The 27707-nt window shown below is 38.7% G+C and overlaps 1 protein-coding gene across 2 annotated transcripts in view; it reads left to right on the top strand.

The window, feature by feature from the left end:
* RERG (RAS like estrogen regulated growth inhibitor) overlaps positions 1-27428 on the top strand; it is a 99062-nt gene extending 71634 nt beyond the window's left edge. The window contains exons 2-4 of one of the 2 annotated variants that reach the window (XM_044677348.1): positions 15803-15859; positions 25192-25265; positions 26733-27428. In XM_044677348.1, the coding sequence (XP_044533283.1) occupies positions 15803-15859; positions 25192-25265; positions 26733-27140 (539 nt within the window). In that variant the 3' untranslated portion in view covers positions 27141-27428. The remainder of the gene's footprint in view (positions 1-15802; positions 15860-25191; positions 25266-26732) is intronic. The other variant, XM_044677349.1, reaches the window with a different exon arrangement.
* Positions 27429-27707: the final 279 nt, after the last annotated feature.

Raw genomic sequence — 27707 nt, forward strand, 5'->3', positions numbered from 1 at the left:
GGTTTTCTGTGCAAGGGACAGTAGAGTGTTGTGATTATAATGTGCTCTTTTCTCTTTGCCTCTTGATCATCCCTTGAATGTTCCCTCTCTCTTCTCAGCTTCTCCCCTTGCTCTCCAGGATTTCCTCTCATAGATTTACCTTCTTCCTGTATAATGCCCTATGTCTGTGGTTACTCATCTTATTTCACTTTAAATAAGCTATGCTTTTCCAGGGATATACTCTAGCCATGGATCTCATTCTGTCACATCTCTGTGTTGAATTTCCTTCTGTATCCAAGTCTCTATTTTACCTTGCTTGTTCCTCACATAAAAAATACAGTAATAGCACTGTTTTTCCCAATATTTCTATTTTCCTCATGCTCTAATATTGCCTTTTTTCCTCCTGGAAAGAATAACACCTGGAAAAATGGAGGAAAATTAGAGGAGGGGGAATGGTAAAGGTGTTGGAATGCTAGGTATGTTGAGCTTAAGAGAGAAAGTCTTCTCTGTTCACCAGCTCTATGACCACTATCATCACAATGAAAGTGTTCTATCCAAATGTTTCTGGGTAATTTGTCAGGATCATTTCTTTATTCCTATCATACCCTACCTTGTCTTAAAATTATATATGTGTCCTCTCCTCCTTGGTAAATTGTTCCCAAATAGGGACTCTTGAACTTTGTTTCCCCTGCATATAAAATAGTACTTTATAGGTAGCAAATACTTATTAATGTTTTTTAATTAAAATGAATTATCTTTACTTCATCCCTGCCATTTGGATTTGCAGGTGACCATGTAGCAGTTAGTGGTACTGTTGCATTACTGAAGGGAGACTGCTTTCTTATTTCTGTTTAAGAAACATACAAGATTGTTTGGTTTTTGTTGTTGTTTTTTTTTTAGGAAAATTCCATTTGAGACAGTTTCATTTCTATTGCTTATCACATTCCTTGTGTTTGATGTCATCTTTCCTCTCATTTGCTGGAGTTTTTCATGAGTAAAAGAAAGAAGCTTTCTGTCCTCAGAGTTTGTTTTCTTATTTTCTGAAATTCAGATTCTCATTGGTTGCCATGGTGTCTGGCTGTAGATGTTCTCATGGCTAAAGAGGAATAAGTCCAGCTGTATTAGAGATTGAATAATGATAGCAAACATTTGGGGTTCAAAAATTAATTACACTTCTCCGAGTTCTTAGAAAACGTTTTTCCTTGGGTTTTAAACCTAAGTGTAAATTGCAAAGAGAAGTTTCTTCCACATTAAACTGATTAGTTTCCAACTAAACCATTAAAAGGCATTTTGTGGTATTTGGTTTCCCAGAAATTGCAGGACTCTTTATATTTAAAACATTTAAAATAAAACTAGTAATACCTTCTACAGGAAAGGATGTATCTCAAACCAACAGAATAAGTTCTGTGTTAAATTGCTGCAGTGATTTTTTAAAAAGTTATCCCTACATTTGTTGTCAGCATCTTATAAGGACATTACTTTGGAATGTTGTCATCTTTGTAATGACAATACTTTGGCATTATTTGGGTGTTGGATGGCGAAATTCACACAGTGGTTATACATGAGTATAAGGAATAAGACTGGAGAACATCATGGCAGCAATAACTAATCATGGAAGAAGGCATTGTGACAATTTTCAAATATGCTATTTTGATGCAGTGATACCTCAGAAGCTTTGTTAATTGCATTAAAGAGAATACCCAATCCAGTGATCCACATCGCAGTCCAATAAAACCTCCCTATCCTTTTCCGTGGATTCACCCAACAGAAGAGAGATTTTCTTCCAGTTCTCTTAATATTGTAAGGATAACACTTGAGCATGTGGGACCATCCTTTGTTTTTGATAATTAACTGACTTACCTTTTTTAGGTATATGTTTTTCAATATTATTCATATTACCTTTTGTGAGAAATTTTTGTTTGTCTTCATATGCCTATGGGTGACCCTTGAATTTAATTTCTGAGAAACTGTTATAGTCTAGGACTCAGTCATACAGTGCCACCAGAAGAATATTGTCATTAAAAAAGGTAAATCTTTATTTTGGGGGGAAAAAAATCTTGAATCATTAAAAGCATTGTACATATTGCCAAAGGCAATCTATCCTGCTCTGCTCTCTCAGTTTAGTTCTGAGGCTTGTTCATCATCTATTCCTCTATCTAAGATTAGGCATGAACCAGTTCAATGAGCTTTCAAACCATGTTCTATGAGGTAACCATTTGGACTTGGCAGTTATACTATAGACTGCATATGGTAATCTAGACAACAGCCATTTTTCATTCTCTTGGACCAAATTCTTTTGAATGCTTATGGCCTTCATTTAGTAGACTCTTTCAGGGCTTAATGCAACAAGCACAATATCACCTATAAACATTATCATCTGGAACACCTTTCCATCTGTAGGAAATCTCTTCCATTTGAACTTTGTACTAGACATTCTACATGATGATGTCAAATATCTTTGGAAAGATATTCTCCTTGTTTTAATTCTTGCCAGGTATTAATAATCAGATCATTGTCTAACAAGGTTACATCTGTTGCCACATTCTCAAGGAATCTTGTACAACTCTGACATTTGCATACTAGTTGTCTTTTTTGGAATATAATAGAATATAAGATTCTTGAGGGCAGGAACCATCTTTGGTTTTGTCTTTGTATTTCCATCACCTAGTACATTGCCTTGCACACAGTAGGTCCTTAAGAAATACTTTTGGGAAGGGATTGATTTGAAAAGCTTTTTAAAAATATTTCTTTCTACGAGATCAAGTATTTATTTAAATATAGTGACACCTTGCAGTCTTTACACCTTTTTGTGTGTGATGATAAAAGTGTGTATTCTGCAGCATATTATTTAAAGAAGCCTTCCTCTTCCCTTTTTAAAAAAATAAACCCTTACCTTCCATCTTAGAATCTATACTATGTATTGGTTCAAAGGCAGAGAGTGGTAAGGGCTAGGCAATGGGGGTTAAGTTACTTGCCAAACATCACAAACATCACACATCTAGAAGTGTCTGAGGCCAGATTTAAACCTAGGATCTCCCGTCTTTAGGCCTGACTCTCAATCCACAGAGCCACCCAGCTTCCTCCCCTTACATTTTCATGCTTTAATAAGGATGCCCTTGATGAATGTAAAGATTTTGTAGAGAATCTATGGGAATAGAAAAGTAGACTTTTTGGTAACAAAGAAAACCCTGAGATTTCTCCCATAGTTTGGTAAAAAAAATACCAAAAAAAATTTGGTAAAAAATAAAAATAACAAAAATTATATTCTGATTTTAAATTTGCAAAGGATTCTATGTATATAATTTAATTCAAGGATTAATTTAGAATGCATAAAGCATTTGTTAACATTTTAATAACTATATTTCTACATAATTTATTTCCTTTATTGTCCTATATGTTTTATTTTATACATTTAATAACATTTTGAGATGTCATCACTAGGTTGTTAAAGGGGTCCATTGCACAAAAAAGGTGTTAATTTAATTAGAGGCAATTAGATGTTGAAGTGGCTGGAATACTAAACTTGGCGTCAGGAAGACCTGATTTTGAATACTGCCTCAGACACTTGCTATCTCTGGGCAAGTCACTCAATCTGCCACCTTCGGTTTCCTCATCTGTAAAATGGTGCTGATGGGTTTGTTATGATTACCAATTGTAATAACATGTAAAACACTGTCTAAATCTTGGTTATTTGTATCTTTCCCTCCTCTACTTTTAGAATCAATTTAGAATCAATCTTCTCAAAACTGTTTCAGCTCTAGAATGGACCTCATCTGTATAACATTGATCTACTCCCAGCTGCTATGGATTTTCTTTAGTGCCATTTCTAATTACTCATTTAGAACATCTGGGATTATGATGTTCCAGTCCAAATGTAGTTAACTCCGTTGGCATTAGTAGAAAAAGAAAGTTTGTTAAAAAAATAATATCTTTATAGGTCATCTCCGTTTCTCATTTTATTATCTGTCAAATGAGCCATCTGGCACATAGTAGGTTTTTAATAAATGCTTGTTCTCTTCCTTTCCCCATCTATTTCATTCCCAAATGCCCTCTGATTGACTTTGCTCAGCTGGGTCTGTTTCCAGCCTTTCCATAAATTTGTTTTTCCCTCCACTACCTCTTAGTGATTGATGAGGCAATATTTTCTACAGTCATCCACCATTCTCCACTGGAAGACATTACAGCTGGGTTTATATTCTAAATTGGTGTTGCCCTTGGCTGCCATCTCTCTCCAGTTGGCAAGTAAATCTTATGTTGACTGGCAGAGTAGGTTTCCAGGCTCCCTTGGTCTTCTTGTTGCAGTGATTGATTTTACATTAAATATATCCCTTTAGGAAACGGTGATGGTCTATGCTGGTGGCTTTTTCCTTTTATCCATTTCTCTGTGTCTCTCTTTCTCTCTCTTTTTGGGGGGAGGGGGCATCAATCACACCACTTCATTATGTTATGGAGATGACTGGGTTCCAGAAGGTTATCCCATCAGAGTACAAGCTCTAGCTGATTCTCTCATCATAGAAAATGTTCATACACAGTCTCAGCAGCAAGTTATGTGCTTTTTTAGGACCAATCCAGGCCTCTCAATCATAGCTTATAAACTGTCTTTACAGAGGTAAAGAAAGTCTGCCTAAACTGTTGCAGTGACCCAACCAGAACAGATTAAACTAAGAATGTAGGAGTTTTTAGTACATCTATAAGATCTGACATAGCTATTGGCACTCTAAATGTGAGTTCCAGGTTCACTGATCAGTGACTGGACAGATTACTAGGAATTGAATTATATAAATACTGATATCCTCTTTATAATTAAAAACAGAAAAAGGAAGTTATAATTAAATGGAAGGATTTCTCATAGGTTCCCTTGGAAAAAAATAACAAATAAAGGAGTTCATTGTGTTGATTTTCTCATTTACCCACAAGCAAAAAGACATGTGACATTTTATCAGCAAAAATTGTAGTCAGTGCTCATGCTAAGATTGTGCAATATGCATGATAAGTTTGTATACCATGAAAATAATCACAGATTATTCACCGTCTTTGCAGAGGTAGAGTTTTTGTAGAAAAACAAAACAAGAACTTGATAAAGCCATCCAAAGCAAAATTATATATATTTATTATAAAAGCTTTATTTTTCTTATTTTTCTTTTAAATTAGAGTTGGCATAGAAAGGAAAGAAAATAAATGCTTATTAATTAAAAGCAAAACAAAATGGAAAGAAAATCCTCTAAAGCAGATCAACATATATTTTGCTACTTAGTGGCTTAAGTCCAAAACAAGGGAATAAGTGAGGATAGCAAGGAGTAATTGGAAAATATGATATTTGAAAATGAGAGGCCCCAAACTCATGAATTATACAGAAGATTCATGTCCATATTTGCTTATTTGATAAAAAATAATAAGAACATACAGTGCATGGCAAGCACCACATATTATCATATGTGCACACACACACAAATGAAATTGGTTCTATTTCAGCATATAGGAAGTGACTCATTACTGACGTGGGAGTCATTCCTGAAGCAGCCGTCCATACAATATGACCAGCTACTTGTTAGAGCAAAGATCAAAATTAATACAAATATGCCTAGCTCTTCCCCATTTTTGAAAAATCTTCCCTTGACCTTACCATGGCCTCAAGCTGTGTTCTGTAGCTATCATTTCTTTCACAGCCAAACTCAGAAACATCTGTCTGGATGTGTTGCTTTCATTTTCTCACCTTCAACTCTTGTTTTTAACCTCTTTCCATCTGGCTTCTGTCTCTGCCATTCAAACTGTAACTGCATGTCCCAAGGTTTCCAGGGGTGTTAAACCCAAAGGCCCTTCGTGTTATCCTTTTTAGAGTCTCCATAGCACGTTGCCTCGGTTGCCTCCCCACTCCTCTTGAACACTTTGTCCTTGGGTTTTCACAATTCTGCTTAGCTGTCTTCATCATGAGAACCTTTGCTCCATTATTAGCTATGTCCTACTTCCATGTGTGAGTGTACTCCGGGATGATGTCCTTTCTTCTGATCTCTGGGTTTTCATGGCATAACTATCTCCAGGTTTTCCGTCTCCTATCACACCATGCCGCAGTCTTCTTTACTGGCTCATTCTCCATATTGTCTCCTGGCTGAGTATTCCTCGTGGCTCAGTGCTTGGCTTTCTTCTCTTCCACATTCTTTCAGTAACCCCTTGGGTTTAACTTTCATCTCTATGTAAATGTCATATATATACATGCATGTATGTTTGTGCACACATACGTATGTGTGTATATAATTAAATATTTTGCCCAGAGCTTCAGTCTCATATCACCAGTTGCCTATTTACCATTTCAAATTGGATATTACGGAGATATCAAATTCATTATCTCCTCCCCCAAAATCTCCCTTTTTCCATACATTCTCTTTGCCTCAAAGATCCACCATCCTTCCAGTCTCCCAGGTTTGTAGAATTGGCATTGTCCTTGACTCTTTACTCTTTAGTTGCTAAATTTGCCATTTCTCTTTCTGTGTCTCTTACATCTGCATTGTCCTTGACTCTTTACTCTTTAGTTGCTAAATTTGCCATTTCTCTTTCTGTGTCTCTTACATCTGCATCTAAGCCTTTCTCCGTGCTCACCTGGCTACCACTGGAGTTGAGGGACTCCTCATCTCATGTCTAGATTATTACAGAGCTTCCTAAGCAGTCTCCTTGCCTCATCCCCCAGTTGCCGACCATCATACACACTGCTGCCAAATGTAATAATAAAGGAGACAGTCCTGGATATTACAGGACTCCCCTACTCAGTCAACTCCAGTGGTTTCCTATTGCCTCTAGATTAAACTGTAAACTCCTTTTTAGTTTTTCAGACATTTCACAACCTAGCCCCATTTTCCCTTTTCAGCTTCATTGGACATTACTCTCCTTCCCTCCCCATAGTATGCCATCCAGTTTCTTTCTGATCCTCACACAGGACTGTGGGAGGCCAATAAGAGAAACAGAGTCTCAAATAGATATTTTTATCTGGACCCCATCGAAAGCTCCTCTTCTAGTCAGAGCCATACAGGTTGGTCTATCTAAGATAAAAATCTGAGATTCCTCTTTTGACTCCTTTTATGATCCACACCTTTTCTTATCGAAAAGTATTGTAGTCTTATTGGAAAACTTTAAGTTCCTAGCAAACCAGAAGTCAAGAGGTTAACATTCTCTCCCTTGGTCAGAAATCCAACTTCTTGGTTTCAGACAGTCAAGGTCAAAAATTCCTCCAGGAGTGGCTATTCACCCCTGAGAAAGTATTCCCAGACTTAGCTTACTGATGATGAGGCAGCTACAATCCAACCTTGTACTCTTATCTTTACCTTGAAGTTTCTGAGGTTTCTGTGTGGTCTAAACTAATTACAATGTCTGCAAAGCTATAAAACTCTCTCTGTACTTTTAGGGTGAAAGGGAACTTTAATTTCATATATAATAAACTTGTGACTCAATGGCACTTCGGAGAAGCAGCTATCAACTAACAGAAAGATCGTCTCCCATGTCCTGCCTCTTTATCAACTAAGCTGTCCTTATCAGATTATCCGGACATGATAAATAGATTTTGACACAGGACATTGCATCTGCTATCTAAACATGTGTTTTTTCCCTGGCTGCCCCACATCCCTGGGATGCCCTTGCTCCTTACTTCTGCCTTAATAAAGTCTTTCTCTTCCTTTAAGATAAAGTTCAGGCACCAGCTTCTGCATAAAGCCTTTCCTGCCCCTCCAGCCATTCTAGCACACTCTCTTCCACACTACCTTGTATTTATTCTTTGTATATTATATATTTGTATTTATTTACTTTATATTTATCCTGTATATTTTTATATGTACTTGTCTTCTCCATTAGAATATACATTTTTAAGAGGCTGGATTATTTAATTTTTGTTTATTGGTCTACCCAAACCTAGTGTTTGGCAAATAGGTAGCACTTAATAAATACCTATTGATTAATTGACTAAATTGCTTTTTAATTGCTTTCATTGCCTCTAATTTCTTATCTTCTCTAATCCATTCAATACATGGCTGCCAAATTGATTCCAAAAGCACTGATCTGACTATTTTACATCTATCTCCTTCCTGCTCAGTAAATTTCAGTGGCTTCTCATTGCTTAAAAAGAAAAAGAAATACAAACTTCTCTTTGGCATTTAAATCCCTTTACAATCTGGCTCCAGCCACCCTTTCCACACTATCCCTTCCTGATGTGTTCTGTGGATTCCAGCCAAACGGTTTATGTGACATTGCATTTTCTTTCTCTGCACCTTGACAAAGGCTGTGCCTTATGCCTAAAATGTTCTTCCTCCTCATCTCAACCTCTTGGAACCCCTAATGGTGTCAAGGATTAACACAAGTGCTACCTCCTGCAAGACCCCTTTCCTGATTATCCCCTTTGCATATGTTTGTTATATAGCTTGTAGTTGCTTATCCATGAAGGAAATGCCTTTCTCTGCTCCCTACCCCAGTTACCTGTGAACTCCTTAAGAGCAGGGACTGTCTCATATTTGTATTCTCATCCTTAGTCCTTAATGCACTGGCCGGGATGCAGTAAACATTTCACAAATGTTTAATGAATACTTATCCAGCCTAGCCCTTGGAAAATAGACACAGTCTATTGGTAGGACTCTTAAAAGCCTTCCCAACATGAAAGAATGTGCCAGAGCCTGGGTTCTTCTGGCTTGGTCTTTAAAGACCCAGAGTCTCACCACTCTCCCAGGCAAGGCACTAGAACAAGGCTTTATCCCAGGCTCCTCTGAAGTTCAACCTTAATAGATTCAGCCCAATGTTCTGAGCCGTTAGGGTCTTCTCAGATCTTTAATTTTTCATCCAGTATGTTAACAATCCTTCCTAGTATTGGGTCATCACTTGATCTGATAAATGTTCCATCAACATACCTTTATTCACATCAGGAATAAGAATGTGAAACAAAACCAGACCAGATCCAGATCCATTTCTGATTCTTTCAAACTGGCATTGCACAATTAAATGAGTACCTTTTGAGTTTGATCATTTAACCAGTTCAAGGTCCACTTAATTGTTCTACCAACCATAGGAATAGGATGACAGAGATTATGTCAAGTGCTTTGCAAAAATCTGGGGAAACAATTTCCATTCACATCATTCCTCTAATTCAGTGATTCCCAAAGTGGGCACTACCACCCCCTGGTGGGTGCTGAAATCGGGGGGTGGCGTGATGGCCACAGGTGCATTTATCTTTCCTATTAATTCCTATTAAAATTTTAAAAAAATTAACTTCCAGGGGGCTAAGTAATATTTTTTCTGGAAAGGGGCGGTAGGCCAAAAAAGTTTGGGAACCACTGCTCTAATTGACCAGACTAGCTCACCTCTGATCTTTATCCAGAGGTGGACAAGACAGTGATATGAGTACTTTTCTTATTAATTATTAAAAATTATTATAAACTAATGCTTTTTGTAATAGAAAGTTACATAAAGGATAGGAAGACAGTTTTATGTTAAAATCAAAGATAGCATAATGAAACGTCAAAGGGAATTTGAGACATTTGTATGTTATTTAATTCTTTAAAAATATTAATATATGACATAGTATGACATAGTTTTTTTTTCCTTAATGATGCTTGGTAAGTGTTTAACTCCTACAGAAAAAAATGGCTTTAACATGGACATCAAATAATAATTCAACATTTTTGTGCTTACTGGTTTTTTTTTTAATTTTCAGTTCCATATTCTCTCCCTCCCTTCACATCTTCCTTACCCTCTGATAAGACAAGAAATGTGATACATTTGAAGTCCTACAAAACATACTTCACCGTTAGTCATATTGCTAATATAGCCATATTTTTAGATACATTCATATATTTAATAATGAAACTGTTCAATAGCAAAAAGAAAAGAAAATCCATGAGGCACCAGTGCAGAGGAGGGTAACTGAGTGACCTAAGCAGAAGGATGCAGGGCCAAAATTGGGAAGATATATGATGGGGAGCGCAATGGGAATAGAGCAAAAATTTGTAAAGATAGCAACATATGCTTTTGAAATATAGTACTGACTGGAAAAGTACATGCTGCTTTGCTTGCAGTCAACCTTCTGAACAGGTCTTATGGAATAGAGATAAAGATCCTGGAAATAGTGGGAGGGAAGACAAATGAACATGGATCCTAAGGAAAAGAATGGAAAAGTGGATGCCCAGATTGGCAGCAGGAAGAGTTTGGGATGTAGTTCCTAAAAGGTGCTTCTAAATCCTCAGAAAAGGCAGTCAGATTTATAGAGTGCATACTCTGTGCCACAAAGGCAACAGAAAACCTGAAAAGTAAAGTAAAACAAATATGCTTCAATCTATACTCAGAGCTCATCAGTTCTTTCTCCAGAGGCATTTTCTTTCATAAGTGCTTTGGAATTGTTTTTGAATATTGTATTGATCAGAGTAGCTAAATCTTTCATAGTCCATTGTTGTTATAATATTGCCATTACTAGGTACAGTGTTCTACTTCTGTTCATTTCACTTTGCATCAACTCATACACAACTCCTCATTGTTCTGAGGCCATTCTCTTCATCATTTCCTAGAAAATAGTATTCAATCATAATCACATGCCACAGTTAGTTCAGTCATTCCCCAGTTGATGGGCATCCATCCCCTCAATTTCCACATCTTTTCCACCTCAAAAAAGAGCTTCTATAAATATTTTGTATGGATTCTTTTCCTTTTCCTTTGAGCTCTGTGGGAGTACAGATCTAGCAACAATGTCACTGGGACAATATGCATATTTTATAGCCCTTTAGACATAATTCCAAATTATTCTCCACAATAGTTGGAGTAGTTCATAGCTCCACCAAAAGTGCATTAGTATTCCCCTTTTTCTGCATCCTCTCCAGCATTTATCATTTTCCCTTTATGTTAGCCAATCTGCTGGGTGTGAGATGGTACCTCAGAGTTTTCTTAATTTGCATTTCTCTAATTATTAGTGTCTTAAAAACATTTTTCCTACAACTACTGATGGCTTTGCTTTCTTCTGAAAACTGCCTGTTCATATTTTTTGGCCATTTATCAGTTGGGAAATGGCTCTTATTTTTATAAATTTGACTCAGTTCCCTATACATTTGAAAAATAAGGCTTTTATCAGATACACTTGCTGTAACATTTCCCCCCAGTTTCCTGCTTCCCTTCTAACTTGGCTGCATTGGTTATGTTTGTATAAAAACTTTCAAATTTAATATAATCAAAATTATCTATTTTACCTTCCATGTTCCTTTTCTTTTTCTTATTTAGTCATGACCTCTTCTCTAATTCATAGATCTAGCAGTTATTTTTTTCTTATGCTCCCCTAATTTACTTATGATATCCTTTATGTTTAAATCATTGACCTATTTGAAATTTATCATGATATATAGTGTGAGATGTTAATCTGTGCCTCATTTCTGCCACATTGCTTTTCAATTTTCCCAAAAATTATTGTCAGATAGTTTAATAGGATATCCAGATTTATCGAATACTAGGCTACTGTGCTCATTCACTTCTGTATATTGTCTATCTAATCTATTCCATTGATCCATCATCCTAATTCTTAATTGGTATGAGACTCTTTTGATAATTACCACTTTATAATATAATACCATTGAAATTTCTAGGCCCTCTTTTATTTTTCATTAATATCCTTGATATCTTGACATTTTGCTCCTCCAGATGAATTTTACTATTATTTTTGCTATCTCTTTAAAATAATTTTTGTAGTTTGTAATGGTACTGAATAAGTAAATTAAGTAGCACTGTCTTTTTTATTATATTGGTTCAGCTTACCCATAAGCAATTAATCTTCCAGTTGCTTAAATCTATCATTTGTATGATGTGTTCTATAATTTTGTTCATGTAATTTCTTTGTGTGCATGTGTATGTAAAAATTTAGCATATAATAATAGGTACAGAAAAATTTCATTCCTCTTGAGACTTTCCACCATAAATGGAAAAATCTGGAGTTTTTACTTGATATTTCCCAAATGGGGAAAGTCATCTAAGCTTTGAAAAACATAGGAAAAACTATCTGTCTTCTTTGTGAATAATTAACAAGATGAAAGAAGCTAAAAACTGAGTTAACTATTAGAGCCAGCATTTTACATTTCATGTGTTGATCTAGCTAAAATAGTCTGTGCCATTATTAAAACGCATTTTGTTTCAAACTCAAATAGTTTTCAAACAAAAATCCAAATATTTGATTTGTTAAAGTTTTGTTTGTATGTTGAATAAGAATATTCAGAATATATATAATATATATATATATGTACATATATATAGCCTCACTTATTCATAGGTTATTTATGCAGTAGATTAAACTACCTGGATCATAGCTGAAAATCTGGAAATCATTCTTTAAAAAGCACTCTCTGAAGAACCAAAATATATGTCAGGAAAACATGGGGTGGCAAGGGTGAGGAATGGTTTAGTAGGAAGGATGTTGCTAGGCATGGACATAGTAATGCCAGCAAGAATTGGTAGGTGTCAACAGAGAAGACAGAAAAAGCCTTCTAAAATAGTTTCAAGAATTTCAAAGACTTATCATGCCTGAAACTCTTTAGTGTTTGTTCCTCAAGGCATCACTATATGTATGAGTAATGTTATACACAATATTAAAAGTAATTTTCATGATGGCACTGAAACTTAAGGTTAATTTAAGTTTGGAATACTCTTTATTAAAAGGAAGAGAAGAAATTTAATGCAGTAAAAAATTAGAAGAGAAAGGTAACTGAGGAAAAAAGTCTTTGCAGTGTTTCCCTGATAGAGGTTTCATATTCATCATAAGAATAGTGATATATTAAATGCCTAAATAATTTAGACAATGCACTTCTTTAATCATCAATTCAGGCTCCCATAGAAGCTCTCAGTTTTAGTAGTATGATATACGAAATTGATCAAAATTTATAGGATTAAGAGCCATTTCCCCAAAATATATTTATAGTTTTCAAATAAAGAAATCCAAACTGTCAATAATCATGAGAAAATACTCTAAATCACTCATAAATATCAATTAAATCAACTTTCAAGTTTTACCTCAGAACTATTGGACTGGCAAAAATGACAGAAGAGTAAGATGACAAATATGAGAGGGTCTATGGAATAACAGGTACCTTGGTGGAGTTATGAATTGGTCAAGCCATTCTGGAAAATAAATTAAAAAAAGAAATAAAAAAGAAGAGGATATATAAATATACAAATATTTATAGCAGCTTTTTTATGGATGCCCAAAATTAGAAACTAAGAAGATGGCCTCTAATTGGGAAACAAATAAATTGTGGTAGATTAATATAATGGAATATTATACCATAAGAAATGATGAAGTAGAAAATTTCAGGAGTAACTGGGAAAATCTCTAGGTACAGAGAAAAGTGAAATAGAAACAGGAGAACAATTTCTACAATGATAACATTATAGAGAAAAGCAACTTTGAAAAACTTTAAAACACTGATAAATTCAACGATAATCCATAAGTACAAAAGAATAAAGATTAAACATATGCCACCTTCTTATAGAGAGTTGATGAACTTAAAATGGAGAAAGAGACATGCATTTTCAGACTTGAATTACTGTAGGAATTTTTTTTTTGCTAAACTATTCAGCTATTTATTGAGGACTTTATTTTTCAGGAAAAAAAATTTTAAGTTGCGCAATGGAGGGTGGATGTAGTGGAATAGATTATTGGAGATACTTATTAACTGAAAAATAAAAAAAAAGTAATAGAGAAATGTGTCTGGGAAATGGCTATAATCTTAAAAATCAGATTTTAGTTTCCTACATAGACAATGCTAGATAAATGAAGTGTTACTTTAGTTGAATTGTTCCCAGTAGTGATCTTTGAAACAAAATTTATTTTGTGAAAAAGATATTTCACCTCTGATAATGCTACTTTAATTATTAATATTAATACTGCTTTTTAAATTGATATATACATCACTTTCTGCTCAGATTACTTAAAGAACATGTCTCCAGAACCTGCAATAACTGACTTTTCTATCCCAAGTTTATAGAGAAAATATAGATTAGAGATTTAGTTAGCAGAAAGCAGACTTGATTGGCAAGCTAGCAAGAGCTTGGAATTCCAAACTTGGAATCCTGCCACAGAGGGGACTTGCATACAGTGACTCCAGATTTGGCAGTTGTTGGCAGTTGTTGACTTTGTAAGCAGCTGTCTGGGTGAGCCTGTGTCATGTTTGGAATCTCAGTACTTTGGAGTTGTTCCTTGGACATGAATACAAAATCTTCAGTCAAAAACAGTGAAGTTGCAGGTTGAGACAGGATTTTTATCTGTGCTGGTGGACACACAGATAATTCCATCTCCCTGACTTCCTGCTTAGATTATATCTTGCTGTGTAACCAGAGTTTCCTGGGACCAGAGACATCTAGAAATTAGTCAAGGACAGCTTCGTGAGATACCCTTACCCTTGACAAGCCAGCCCTTGCCATCAGCAGTCTGCTGGTAGATTTAGTGTTCAGAGTAGTCATCACCATCTCTCCATTCCTCCAGTTACCTTTAGTCTTAAGTGGCAGTTTTTCCTTACTTCCCTTCACTCCCTATCCTAGTTTGTTATTAAAATCCTTTTATACCGACCTTCCTTGTTCTTCTTTTCCAGACAAACCTGGCATCTTGACAACAAGAACCCACTGAGATAACCCTAGCAGCTTCTCCTGGTAGTTTCCCTCTCTCCTCAATTCCCCATTCCTCTCCTTACCAAACCACCCTGGAGTTGTTTGACACTGATTTCATTATTCTATTAGTTAATCCACAGTTATTTATTCATTTACCATTAACAGTTTAACATTTTTGAGAGCTATTTATTCATTTACAATAACACAAGTCTGTTTACCATGGAAAGGACCAAAGCATCTTGGAACTCACCACCTCCAACATTATTAATATTTTGCCTCAAATGAAGTCAATACTCTCTGTGATAGGACATAATGTTATTTTCAGAGCTAATCAACTGGTCCTGAACCTTTTAAATCAAAGTATGTTAGGTTCCTGTGACAGATTTCCTCTGCCTTGCTCTTTAAATGTCAACACTACCATTAGTATATTGGTGAGGAACTCAGGACTAACTCTATACTTTCCCTCATCTAAACAGAGAATATCCAAGATATACGTGCCATTTCCATAAGTATTCTTTAATAACCAATATGTTTCATTCCTGATCCATTCATTAGTGTGAGAAGCTTTTCAGCTCATGCAGCTCACAGCCCCATTCATGAATTTTTGTCACCAATAAAATAACTTACCCAGGGTCATACAGCAAGGAAGTGGCTGAGGCCACAGTTGAACCCAGGATCTCCCATCTCCATGCTCCCCTGATTCTTGCTATTGTAATGATTACATGTGCTGCTGGCTACTCTGCTTTTGAATTTATGTGGTGATTGTCTTTAAAATCCACTTAACATTACTTGAATGACAAAGATTATTCCACCATTTTGAAATCCTGGATTTTTTTGCCCATTTTGCTTTTAGCTACATGTCATTAGTAAGGCCAACTAGTGGTCTCAGCATGAAATAGTATCAGCCACCATCAACCCTTTATATAGAATGGAAGGACTTTGTGCTACTAAGATTGCTGGGGTATAGAATCACCTGGATCTCTGAAGAGAGGATTAGCTCCCAGCTGCCTCTTTGTGTGCTTTTGACCCATTAAATATGACAGCTTTAATTATGATTAAATTTTGATCCAAAATGGGACCAATTTAAGAAAGCATTTGGATGAGGCAAAGCAATGAGACATTGCCATCGTGGACAGCCAGTGTGAAGAGGCAGATGTCCATATTTTCTTTACAAAAGTGTCAAGTTTTTAAATCACAACTGAAATGTCCCTTCTTTCTTCCACAGCTCTGGTGGTGAGATTTCTGACCAAACGGTTCATCTGGGAATACGACCCAACCCTTGGTATGTCCATTTTCATATTAACTTTTTTTAAAATTTAAAAAATATTGGTTCAGTATCCTTTACAGTGTTCCCTCATCCCTAGTCTGTGGATCTTCCCCCCAAGTCCTACTTTAGAGTCTCATTATGATCCCACGGTAACCCCGTGTTCTCAGCAGTGATGCCCTCAGAGGGTAAGTTGAGTCAGTCCTTAAACGTGGAAAGGCTTCAAGGAAGCTTTGTTCATAAGCATTCATCATGTCTCCCTGTGTTCCTGGCACTGTGCCAAGCCCGGGGATACAAAGAAAGGCAGTGCCCCGCTGTCCAGGAGCTCACCTCACACACTGGTCCAGACGAGATGTATACACACAGAAAAACTGGAGAGAGTCAGCAGAGGAAAAGCCTGCATGAACTCGAGTCTTCCTGCCTCTAAAGTCTAGGGCTCAATCCACTGTGCTACCTATCTCTGAGCAAAGAAAAGGTCTTAAATACAATGAAGAATTACTATGGAGTAAGAGAATGTCAAGAAGACCCTCCAGAAAAACAGAATTAATTCTGCAATAACTCCAACTAGAATCCCAAAGGAGTGGAACCCACTCATTCTTTTCCCCTGGAAATCAACCTCCACTACAAAATGGTTTGCTGATGTGATTTCTTCACCTGCGCCTACAAAATGTCTAAAGTGTTTTGGGAAGAAGCAGCATGAAATATCTTTTCTGAGGCTCCGCCACATTGTCTAATAAAGCATTTCCACAAGGACATCTGAATGCTGAAGCCTCCATCCTATGGTTTGTTCTGAGCTCCCCCCAATAAGGTCACAGTCTCTGGCCCCTCATGGGCTCTGGGATGTGCTGGTTCCAATCTGGCCTTCCTCAAGAGAGCCTTGTCTTGATACCTCGTATCATCAATTCCAAGACAGAAAGTAAGAGAAAAAAATCTTCATCATCATAATAAGCACCTACCTCCTAGGGTCATGGTAAGGATCAAGAGATTATATATGTAACGTGCAAACTTTGAAGTGTTGTATAAATGCTATTATTATTATTATTATTATTATTATTGCTAATATATTCTTCCCTTTCTGTGAAAATGTATTTCCTTCCTCCTCTTTCATTTGTTCTTTTAGTTTATTTGGGATTTTTTATCTGTTTTTAGTTGATAGGGAAAAATGGGTTCCTACAATCCATAAATTTGTCAACAAGTATTTATGAAGCCCAACTGGGGACACAAAGAAAGATAAACCTCCCCTGCCCTCAGGGAGCTCACACTCTAATGGATAACCCCTCACTTGGCTATTTTGCCAGAATTCCTCAATGGTGCTTTTTAAATGAGCTGTCTTCATAGGATAGATTCTAGGAAATATAATATTTGTAGTATACAGAATTGGGGGTTATAGTTTTTTCTAGCTTTGGCTGAGTTCCAAAAAGCTGTTAGAGCTTTTAGAATCTTAAGGAGAGGGAGTTGACTGGATCTTCCGTGAAGGGAGGAAGTCAATGATCGAGCTCTTAGATTATCTAGCTTCAATATTGAAATTTAGCCTAGCAACTCCCTCTCCTCAAGATTCTAAAAGCTCTAACAGCTTTTTGGAACTCAGCCAAAGCTGGAAAAAACTATAACCCCCAATTCTGTATACTACATATTATACTATACAAGGTAAAATTTTAAAAGATGTTTTCATACCCAACATATTTCCTGCCTGTTCTTTAACTTTATATATATAAAACATACGTGTTTTATATATATATATATATATATATACCCTACTAAATTAAACATAAACATACCCTACTAAATTACATAATATTGAAGGTAAAATTTCAGTTAAAAATGCATTCATATTTCCTTTCATTTCTCCCTACTTCCATTCCGCATGGTTCAGTGGAAAGAGCATTATCTCTGGAGTCAGAGGCCCTTTCCAGATCCCATTACCTCTCTTGTATGTATGCATTTGCCTCCTATTCTCCTCCCTGATTAGTATGTGACTTCTTTCCAGGGCAGGAACGATGTTTGTGTCTCTCTCCGGTCCTCAGCACTTAGCATAGTTCTGGCCATGATATAATTGACTAATAAATGCTTGATGGTTCTCTCGTTGACTGGGACTCAGTTTCTTTATGTGTAAAATGAGGTGATTGGATTAGATGTTCTTTGAGACCACTTGCAGTTCTAGATTCTATGAATTTTGTTTTCATGAAGCATATCTTTACAGAGATTATGCTTTCTAAAAACAAATGATTTATAAGAAATAAGTAGAAATAAATAAATGATGTTTGCTTAAATTGATACTTTCCAGTAAATGAAAAAGAAAATAAAAAATTATGAGTTCCATAACATATTTGTATTTTTCTGAGAAGGGTTCCCATTTAGTCATCAGTTAACAGCTATTACTATTTTTTATTGCTATTTTTTAAGTAGCCATGAATTCCTTTCTGTTTTTCTCCAAAAAATTTGCTACCAATGGAAATCTATAAACTGATTTTTGACATATTCTTCTTACCACCAAATATAAACATAAAAGAAACTGTATTGTAAAATGGCTTTTAAATGCAGCTGCTAAGCAACCAAAGCTTTGATCAGAAGCTTTATGAGCTCAAGAGTGTCAAATCTCTGACGTACTGGTAGGCCAGGATTTCATTAACTCTTTTGCAGTGGGAATTGTACTTCCTTGGCTGATAGCTTATAGTGAGTATTCAAGCTAAGAAATTCCCGGTCCATCCACCCAGTCCACAGTTGGAAGTGCAGCCAGATTTTCAGCTGTACTTGTATTTAGAAGATAGCATAAAGGGAGCTATTTACCTCTATCACATCCTTGGTTTCCTAGGTTATTGGTCTCAATACCAGCATTCAAGAGCTATCCATTTTGTGCCATGAACATAGACTCTGTAGAATGTTAGATCAAGGCAGCAACTTAGAGGTCATCTACCCCAACCCCATCAGTTTACAAATGAAGAATAAATGTTTAGAAAAAAGGAAAGTGACATGAGCCTGATGAAACAGTAGATTGATAAAAAAAAAAAAAAAGCAAACCCTCAATTCTGCATCTTTTTCATAGCCATAGGGGAATTTGCTCATTTACTAATTTGTTGATTCCTGAGAGGCTGAAGAAAGTTAATAACAACTAACATTTATATAATAAATTAGGGTACATAAAGATCTTTACATGCATTATCATATTTGATCCTCTGCAGTAAATTTAGAATTGCCCTATGTTTGATTTTGGGGCTGGCAGGTGGTGCAGTAGGGGCAGGGAGTGATGCTGGGCAAGTTACTTAACCCTATTTGCCTCAGTTTCCTCATCTATAAAATTTATCTAGAGTAGAAAATGGCAAACCATTCCAGTATCTTTGCCAAGAAAAACCCCCAAATGGGGTCTCACAGAGTTAACCATGACTGAAATGACTGAATAGCAAGAGCATGGCTGATTTTGTGACTATCATATTCTCATTAGTGCTTCAATCCTCATAGATCTGTACTCTCCTTCCTAGGAAAGGTCCTCTGTGTGCTTCTTGGCTTTAGCCTTTCCTGGATCATCCATCCAGGATCTCCCCAATCTGCTTTGGACTTTTGGTCTGTTCCTGTTCCATGGATACCAGGTCAACTTTTGGGGGCCTGTCTCTCATCCCACTCTCATAGGTACGCCATGATCCCACGAAGTGTTAGGAGGTGCCTGGACTATAGGTGCAGCAGAACGTGGAGCCAATCAGCAAGGCCAGAGGTCAGATCCTCGGGCAGATGCTTCCTCAGCCGCAAGACTCTGAGCAAGTGTGGCCTCTCTCAACCTCAGTGTTCTCATCCCTAATGGGAATAATAACATGACCCCTAGTTCACGGGACATTTGTGAGGATGAAAGAGATAATACCCATAAGCTAGTTATTATTGTTGTCATTATGATTGTACCTTTTATTCCATTTCTTCCATGCATATCACTGTTAATGATATGTAGTATCTACTTAAGCCCTTTTGTGTCAACTGCGATTTAACTCTTCTAAAAACTTGGTTTGTTGGCCTTTGGCATCACATTAAAAGTATTGTGTAGTTTATCCACATAACAATAGTAGCTAATAACAAAATATAGCACTTTCAGGTTTGCAAATTGCTTTACAAATATTAACTCATCTGATCTTCACAACAATTCTACAGGGTAGGTACCATTATTATCCCCATTTTATATATGAAGAACCTGGGGCAGAAAGAAGTTAAGTAATTTGCCCAGATTCACACAGTAGTAAGGAAGTTCCAAGGCTAGATTTCTTCCGTCTACTTGGTTTTTCTTTATAGAGTAATAACTTTCAAGTCACCATGGATCTCATTTGAGGAAGGCCTGCTGCAGTTAATACAATATCATCTGCAAATAGGTGCATTTGAAGCAATTGATTCTCTTAATTCCAGAAAATGCTTATGCTTAAGAAAGTCCTCAGATGAATTCTGCACATCTGCAATGCCCCTTGTCTTTGCCTGCCAGAGGTACAGAAATGATAAAGGTGATTGTTTTCATACAGAGGAGGAATACAAAAGCATTTTCTACTTGCTGTCTACCTTTGAGGAAGCTAGCAACAGTTTTAGAATTTTTATCAGAAATTATTGTAATATCTACCATTTCAACAAGAATTGTTTGAGAATAATATTATTTTCCATGTCATGACCACGTTGAATGTGGGTCTTCTATTCTGGATCAAATAAAAATTGCTTTTCTTCCAACCATCCATTCTGGTATATTCAAACATCCTTTGCTTTAATCAGACAGAAACTGAAGAGTTCACTTTAGCCCCTTCTATAGTATCAAGTTTTTAAGTAGTGAATCTTACCATTAAAGATATGTGTTGGTTGTTTTTGTTTTGAGATTTTGTTTTGGTTTTGTTTGTTTTGACTGGCATTCACGAATATGGTTCTCTTCATTGGTAAATGATGAGGTATTAGAAAATTTGGGTAGCACCAGATGTGAGCAAAGCAACTAGAAGCAAATATTAAAAATGCAAACTAAGAACATAGAGTAATGCCTGGGAATACAAGGACAAACATCCTCCAGCAACTGGGGATGGGTGAGTTGCAGTTTGCTTTGTTGGAGGAGAAAATCTCTCATCATAAAAATCTGTAAGAGTTCCAAAGAAGTATTGCGAGTTCTGAGAAATATAGGAAGACTGGCATGAATTGATGCAAAATGCAAATGAGGGCCAAAAGAATAATAAGCACAATGAATGCAGTCATCTAAATTTTAAAAATATAAAAGGAGGCAACAAAACTTTAAATCAAGCATCCTTCCTTTCCATTTAACAGTCAGCTACCAAAGTGAAAAGAAGCTCTGTCCATCACTCAGAATTACTAAGTGGTTTTGCTAAACCACTTTTGCCAAATCAAACTTTGCTAAACCACATGTTTTGTGGATATGGAGGGAGGAATCTTCCTTTGGTGGGTAGTAGCTGTTGTGTCAAAGCAAAATGTAGCCTACCAAAATATATATTTTTTTAAAACAAAGAAAAACCCTAATAAATATGCATGAAGCTCTTGTAGGCAAAACTCTTAATGAGTTTGCCTGAAAAGAATTGGATCCCTTAATAAGAAAGAGAATCAGATCAAATAAAAATATCCATATTTGTGTAAAGCTGGTATTCAAAGCAGATTAAATGACTCCTACCACCCACTGTCACTCCCACAGCTGACTTTTCCTCATTTCCTCCATTTAGTCTTTTTCTTTTCTGTTAGCAAACGGCCAAATGATCACATAACTTCATATCATTTTTATTATGTTTCATTTCTCCCTACTGAGGAATTCTGTGCTCGAAATTCATTTCAAATTTATTGTGGAATGCACAGTGAAAAATCACCCTTATTTTTTTAGGCGATGGAGAAGTAGATGAAATATAGCCCCAAACTCTGGCTTCTGCAGAGGCTTCAATTATAATGCTAATCATTTAAAGGAGGGAGCCAGCAAAGATGCAAGGATAAGGTGACACTGCTGGACCATCAAAGGAAAAAGCTGGAGGGGGATGAGTCTGTGCCTGGAGTGTGTGTGGCATTTCCTGTGACTCTCCAAGGTCAAACTGGAGCATTGATGATAAAAATGATTAAGGCAGAATATTTCTTTGAGGACTCCGACTGTCTGTGGCATGCTAAAGAGCCAAGTGACAAAAAAGAATGGCTGTGCCCTTTTTTACAGAGGGGCTGGGAAATCAAATCACAGGCATGTCTTGGGCACCCGCTAGGTGCCAGGCCCTCTGCTAAACACCGCAGGCACAAAGGCAAAATGAAACAGCCTCCCGTGGCTGCGGAGGGAGTTCTGAGAGGGGATGGATCCAAAGCCGGAGGCGGGTCAGAGGCGAGGTGTGGGGAGTAAGAAGCAAGCAGAGACCCAGCAATGGGAAAGCACGCTCCTCTGGGCCTCTTCCGGAAGCAGAGCCTTTGTGGGTAAGGGAAGACAAGAGGTCTGGCCATCCCTGGCCGCCCCTGGGTCAGAAGTAGACCTTGTGGAGTGCCGAAGACGGATGGCCTGAGAGGGAGTGCCATAGGCGTGTTCATATCAGTAATTAACAACCTGTGACGAATGTGTTCGTGTATATTTCAGTCCTCTGGCAGGAGGGCGGGAGAGAGGACCCATAGAAGCCAGACTCCATGAGAGAGCAGGAAGGCTGACTGACAGGCAGCCCCTACGCGATCCTAAGGAGAGGGGGAAGGGAGGAGCCAGAGGAAGCCAGAGGCCCCCAGGAGGAGGAGGGAACCCAAAGGGTTCTGAGGCCCTGAGGCAGAGCCAGTGCGGGAGAAAAAGGCTAGCAAGGGCCTGTCGCGGGAGGGGAGGGCCAGAGGGAAGATAGATGCACTGGAAGGCCAGGAGGGGGGGGGGGGGGGGAGGTTGGGGCTTTGCCCTGCCACAAGACTGTCTTGGTGTGGGCACAGGGGTGTGGGAGCGCCCTGCCCAGGAAAAGGGCCCCCAGGTCAGCTCAGAGTTTAGCCCCAGACTGAGGGGGGAGGCGATCTCTGCAAAAGCAAACCCATCCCTGACCTCAAGCAGCTTCTGTTTTACATTCTAAAAGGAGAGAGGGTGTGCACTTATGCCTGCTCAGATATGTAAGACCTGTGTTCTCATGCACACACACCAACATATGGGGGGTTGGGTGGGGCTCTGAATGGGGAGGGAACCAGAAAAGACCTCACAGCAAGAGTGCTGGGTGCTTGAGCTGGGTCTTGCTGGAGACTGGAGAAGAGAGGCCAGCTAGACTTGATGGTCAGTAGGTACAAAAGCATGAGGAATGGAGGGGAGCAGTTAGATGGCTCATTATAGAAAAGCCTGGGCCTGGACTCAGGAATACCCAGGTTCAGAACCAGCTTGAAGACACCAGCTAAATGACTAACCTCAGTTTCCTCATCTGTAAAATGGGCACTGTAAGGGCACTGACGTTTCAGGGATGTTTTGAAAATCAAATCAGATATTATTTGTAAAGCACATAGCACCAGTGCCTGGCACATAGCAGGTGCTATATAAATGTTAGCTATTACTATAGTTGTTTTATATATACCTATATACCTATATATTTTTATTATCATTTTCATTATTTATTTTAGAATCAATACTGTGTATTGGTTCCAAGGCAGAAGTGGTAAGGGCTAGACAATGGGGGTTAAGTGACTTGCCCAGGGTCACACAGCTGGAGAGTATCTGAGATCAAATTTGAACCCAGGATCTCTAGGCCTGGCTCTCAATCCGTGGAGCCACCCTGCACCATTATTTTCAAAATCATTTTGTAAGAGCAATAGAATAGGCCTGTAAGCCTAGCTGGTAGAGTGCCCGGAGGGGATGTAATAAGGCATCAAGGCTAAGCCAAGCAGGTTTTGAAGGCCTTTAAAGGCCAAGCAACGAAACTATCCTGGATTCTGGCCTAGAACTGGTGGCGTTTATGGAGCAGGGTGAGGGCGAACTTTGAGCTAGGCTTTAGGCAAATCCGCCTCCTAGCCAGGAGGAGGCATTCCCGCGTTCCTGCTTTGGTCCCAGGCTTAGTCGGCTGCTCTCAGAATAAACTTGCTCATGCACGGTATGAAAAAAAGAAAAAAAAAAAAAAAAAAAAACAAAAAAAAAAAACGAGCAGCTCTTTGAGTCCTAATGGCCTCCCAGGCTGCTTTGGGAGCCTTAAGGACCCCTTCCGGAGAGCATGGGCGGAGCCTGGACTGAGCTCCACCCTTAGGCAGCCGCTTAGGCTCCACCTACCCCGGGGTCCCAAAAGCCTGTGCCCACCTGACCACCTGAAGTGCATTCCGTGCTTGCTGTGGGGCTTGGAGGTTTAACCCGGCTTCACTCAGGGTCTGTTCTGAAGGACCTTCCTCCGGAATGGGCAGCCATTATCTCCCAAGGCCAGCACAGCTCCTTGCTGGAGAGCTGATTCAGACTTCGATGGACTGATGAATGTCTCCAGTGCCTGTCCCTTTTACCCTGGGGGTGCGTGTGGGCCGCTCGAGCTGGGCCCCCAAGAGGGCAGCTTCTCCGGAGCAGAGAGGACCCGAGTTCAAGTGCGCTCCCAGGCAGATGTGGCGAGTCCCTGCGCTCTGGTCACTTCAGCGCCATCACCTGTAAAAGGAGGCTGAGAACAGCGCCCACTTCTCTGGGCTGTTGGGAGCACTGATGGAAGGAATCATGGCCCAGGACTTAGCTCGGTGCCTGGCACAGATAGACATTGTTTTCAGAAGTGATGACCTTAGATAACACACTGAGCCTGGGCTCAAGAACACCTCAGTTAAAAACCAGCTTCAGACACTCTATGCCCAAACATTTAGCCTCTGTTTGCCTTAGTTTGCTCCTCTGTAAAATGGGGCTAATAAGAGCACCTGCCCGCAGGGGTTGCGAGAATCAAATGGCATCTTCATTGTAGAACACTTAGCATAGTCTCTGACACACAGTAAGCACTGTGTCATGCTAGTTGTCACTATTGTTGTGATCATTATAGCCTCTAGTCTTCTTTACCTAGTCCTCTCTCTGCCTCTGCCTCATATACACACATTCTCCCTCTTCTTACATAAATACATAATGAAACAGGCATCGCTGTACACTTTTAGGTAATTCAGGGTTTGGAATTCTCATTTTTCTGACATCGCTGTGAACATCTATCATAGTGGCTGTCGTGACTTTGGCATCGCTTCCTTCATTTCAACAAAGATACTCCCATGTGCTGTGTGCAGAGCACGCAGGAGCTCAAGAGCAATAAAAAGCCAGAATCCCCTACATTTACTTTCTTGTAGAATTAAAAACTTAAATGCCACCCTCGGATGTACACCGAAACACAAAAATGCATTTCCATTGGGACTAATCCAAGACTTACAAACCAAATTTATCTCGCTCATCTCCACTTCTCTTGCCTTTTTCCCCCTTCTTTCCCCAGAATCAACTTATCGCCATCAAGCAACCATTGATGATGAAGTTCTTTCCATGGACATACTAGACACAGCTGGTCAGGTAGGTAAGCGTTTTCACGAAAATGTGTCCCGGATTAGGCACTAAGAGAGGCAAAACAAGGAGTCTTTTCCTTGATAAAATCACGCAATGAAGAGGTCTTGTGAGTAATGGGTCAGTTTAGCCCAGGAAATAGAAGTACTCTGACATGACTATTAAACCTGAGAGCTTCTGTGGGAGCCTGAATTGCCACATAAAGAAGGATTTTGTCCATATTATCCAAGCACTTAACCTGCCTCAGATGGTCTTTTCAGTTTCACAGTTCCACTCAATACTTATTACGTGCATACCTCATGCAAGTTACTGATCTAGGCACTGATATGCCACCATGAAAAATGACAGGCCTTGCTAGGGATTCAGGGAGCTCAGATCTAACAGAGGAGGTGACAGCCTGCACATTTCCCAGTGTTCGAAGGCAGGCTTCAAACAGGCTCCTGTTTGTTCCTGCCTCACCCTGGTTTGGCACAGGCACACACCCTCTAACTGCTGGAAGCTCCAGACAGTAACTTTTTTTTTTTTTTTAGCCCTTATCCTTCTGCCTTAGAATCAATACTGTGTATTGGTTCCAAGGCAGAAGAGCAGGAAGAACTCTGGGGGTTAAATGACTTGCCCAGGGTCACCCAACTAGGAAGTGTCTGCGGCCAGATTTGAAACCTGGATTTCCTGTCTCTAGATGCGGCTCTCCATCCGCTGAGCCACCCAGCTACCCCTGAGACATAAACTTTAAAAGACAAATAAAATTCTGGCTCTTATCTCAGTTAGCTGGGAGAGAGGTTTCATATAAAATGAGTAAATGAAAAAGACTTACCAAGCACTTAGCATATGTTGATATTACCCTAACCTGGTGATACAAGGGTGCTCAAGGGGCTTTTAGTTTAAAATGAAGAGACAACACAGGGGGAAAGTAGGTGGCTCAGTGGATAGAAGGCCAAGCTTAGAGACAGGAAGTCCTGGGTTCAAATGTAGTCTCAGATGCTTCCTAGCTGAGTGACCCTAGACAAGACACTTAACCCCCATTTTCTGGCCCTCACCCCTCTTCTGCCTCTGAACCAATATACAGTATTGATTCTAAGATAGAAGGTAGGGGATTAAAGAGAAACAGAGAGATGTGGAGGGAAAGGGAGAGAGAGAGAGAGGGAGAGAGGGAGGGAGACAGAGAGAGGGTGATAGGAAGTGGGGGAGAAAGAGAGAGAGGGGGAGGGAGATAGAGACAGAGAATGCAGGTTAGGAAGAAGGGGAGAGAGAGAGAGTCATTTTTGGCTCTGGAAGTTTCTAGGATAGTGAGTGGAGCCACAGGGAAGGAGATTAACACATTCTTTCTATTAGCAATACCAATATTGATTTGATTATGATTTCAGAAATGGAAATCTGGAGAGATTTCAGGCCACTGACCCACCTGGCTATCCCTCTTGTAGGGTATTCTTAATGCTATTCTCTTCAGCTCCCCAATTGTCCTTTCTCTGTCAACAGGAGGATGCTATCCAGAGGGAAGGACATGTGAGATGGGGAGAAGGTTTTGTGCTGGTCTATGACATTACGGACCGGGGAAGCTTTGAGGATGTGCTTCCACTTAAGAACTTGCTGGATGAAATCAAAAAGCCCAAGAATGTGACTCTGATCTTAGTGGGAAACAAAGCTGACCTAGACCACTCAAGGCAAGTTAGTACAGAAGAAGGAGAGAAGCTGGCGACTGATCTGGCCTGTGCATTTTATGAATGTTCAGCTTGCACTGGAGAAGGGAATATCACAGAAGTGTTCTATGAGCTGTGCCGTGAGGTCCGGCGTCGGAAAATGGTCCAGGGGAAGACAAGGAGGCGAAGCTCCACCACACATGTCAAGCAGGCAATTAATAAGATGCTTACCAAAATCAGCAGTTAAAGGACTAGGTTTCCTGGAGAAGCTGTGCTACGGCAGGGTTGGCTATTTGAAAATACAAACCAAATAGCCAAATGATGGTTTCTTTTTTTCTCTCTTCCATCTCCCTCTCTCCTCCCTACCTCTTCCTCCCCCTCCAAAAAAAAGAAAAGAAAATATGCTATCATTTCTTTTGGCAAAGGGAGAATTCTGTCTGGGAGGCTCCATTCTTTGGTTATTACAGTATGTTTATGCTTTTAAAGTTTTCTGCTTTTCTGTTTGCATATAGTCCATTCTGAAGTCATCACCTTGTTTTAGGATACGGCCAATACAAATGTGATTGGATATCCTTCAGAAATTCCCTTCAGATTAGGACAGTTATGGGACTAGAGTCCATTCAGTGTTAAATCTTCCTTTCCAGAGTGGGATTTGATTTCCATTTGTGAACTAGGTTCTAAAATTCCCAGATTAGCTCTGGATCCTTTCCCATGGATATACTGTTATGAACACCAGGGTAATGATCAAAGTGAATAACACAAAATCCTTCATGCCAGGTCAGAGGACATTTCTTAGCTCTTTTTGCCTATTCCC

The sequence above is a fragment of the Gracilinanus agilis genome, chromosome 5, assembly GCF_016433145.1.
Source record: "Gracilinanus agilis isolate LMUSP501 chromosome 5, AgileGrace, whole genome shotgun sequence".
Taxonomy (NCBI): Eukaryota; Metazoa; Chordata; class Mammalia; order Didelphimorphia; family Didelphidae; genus Gracilinanus; species Gracilinanus agilis.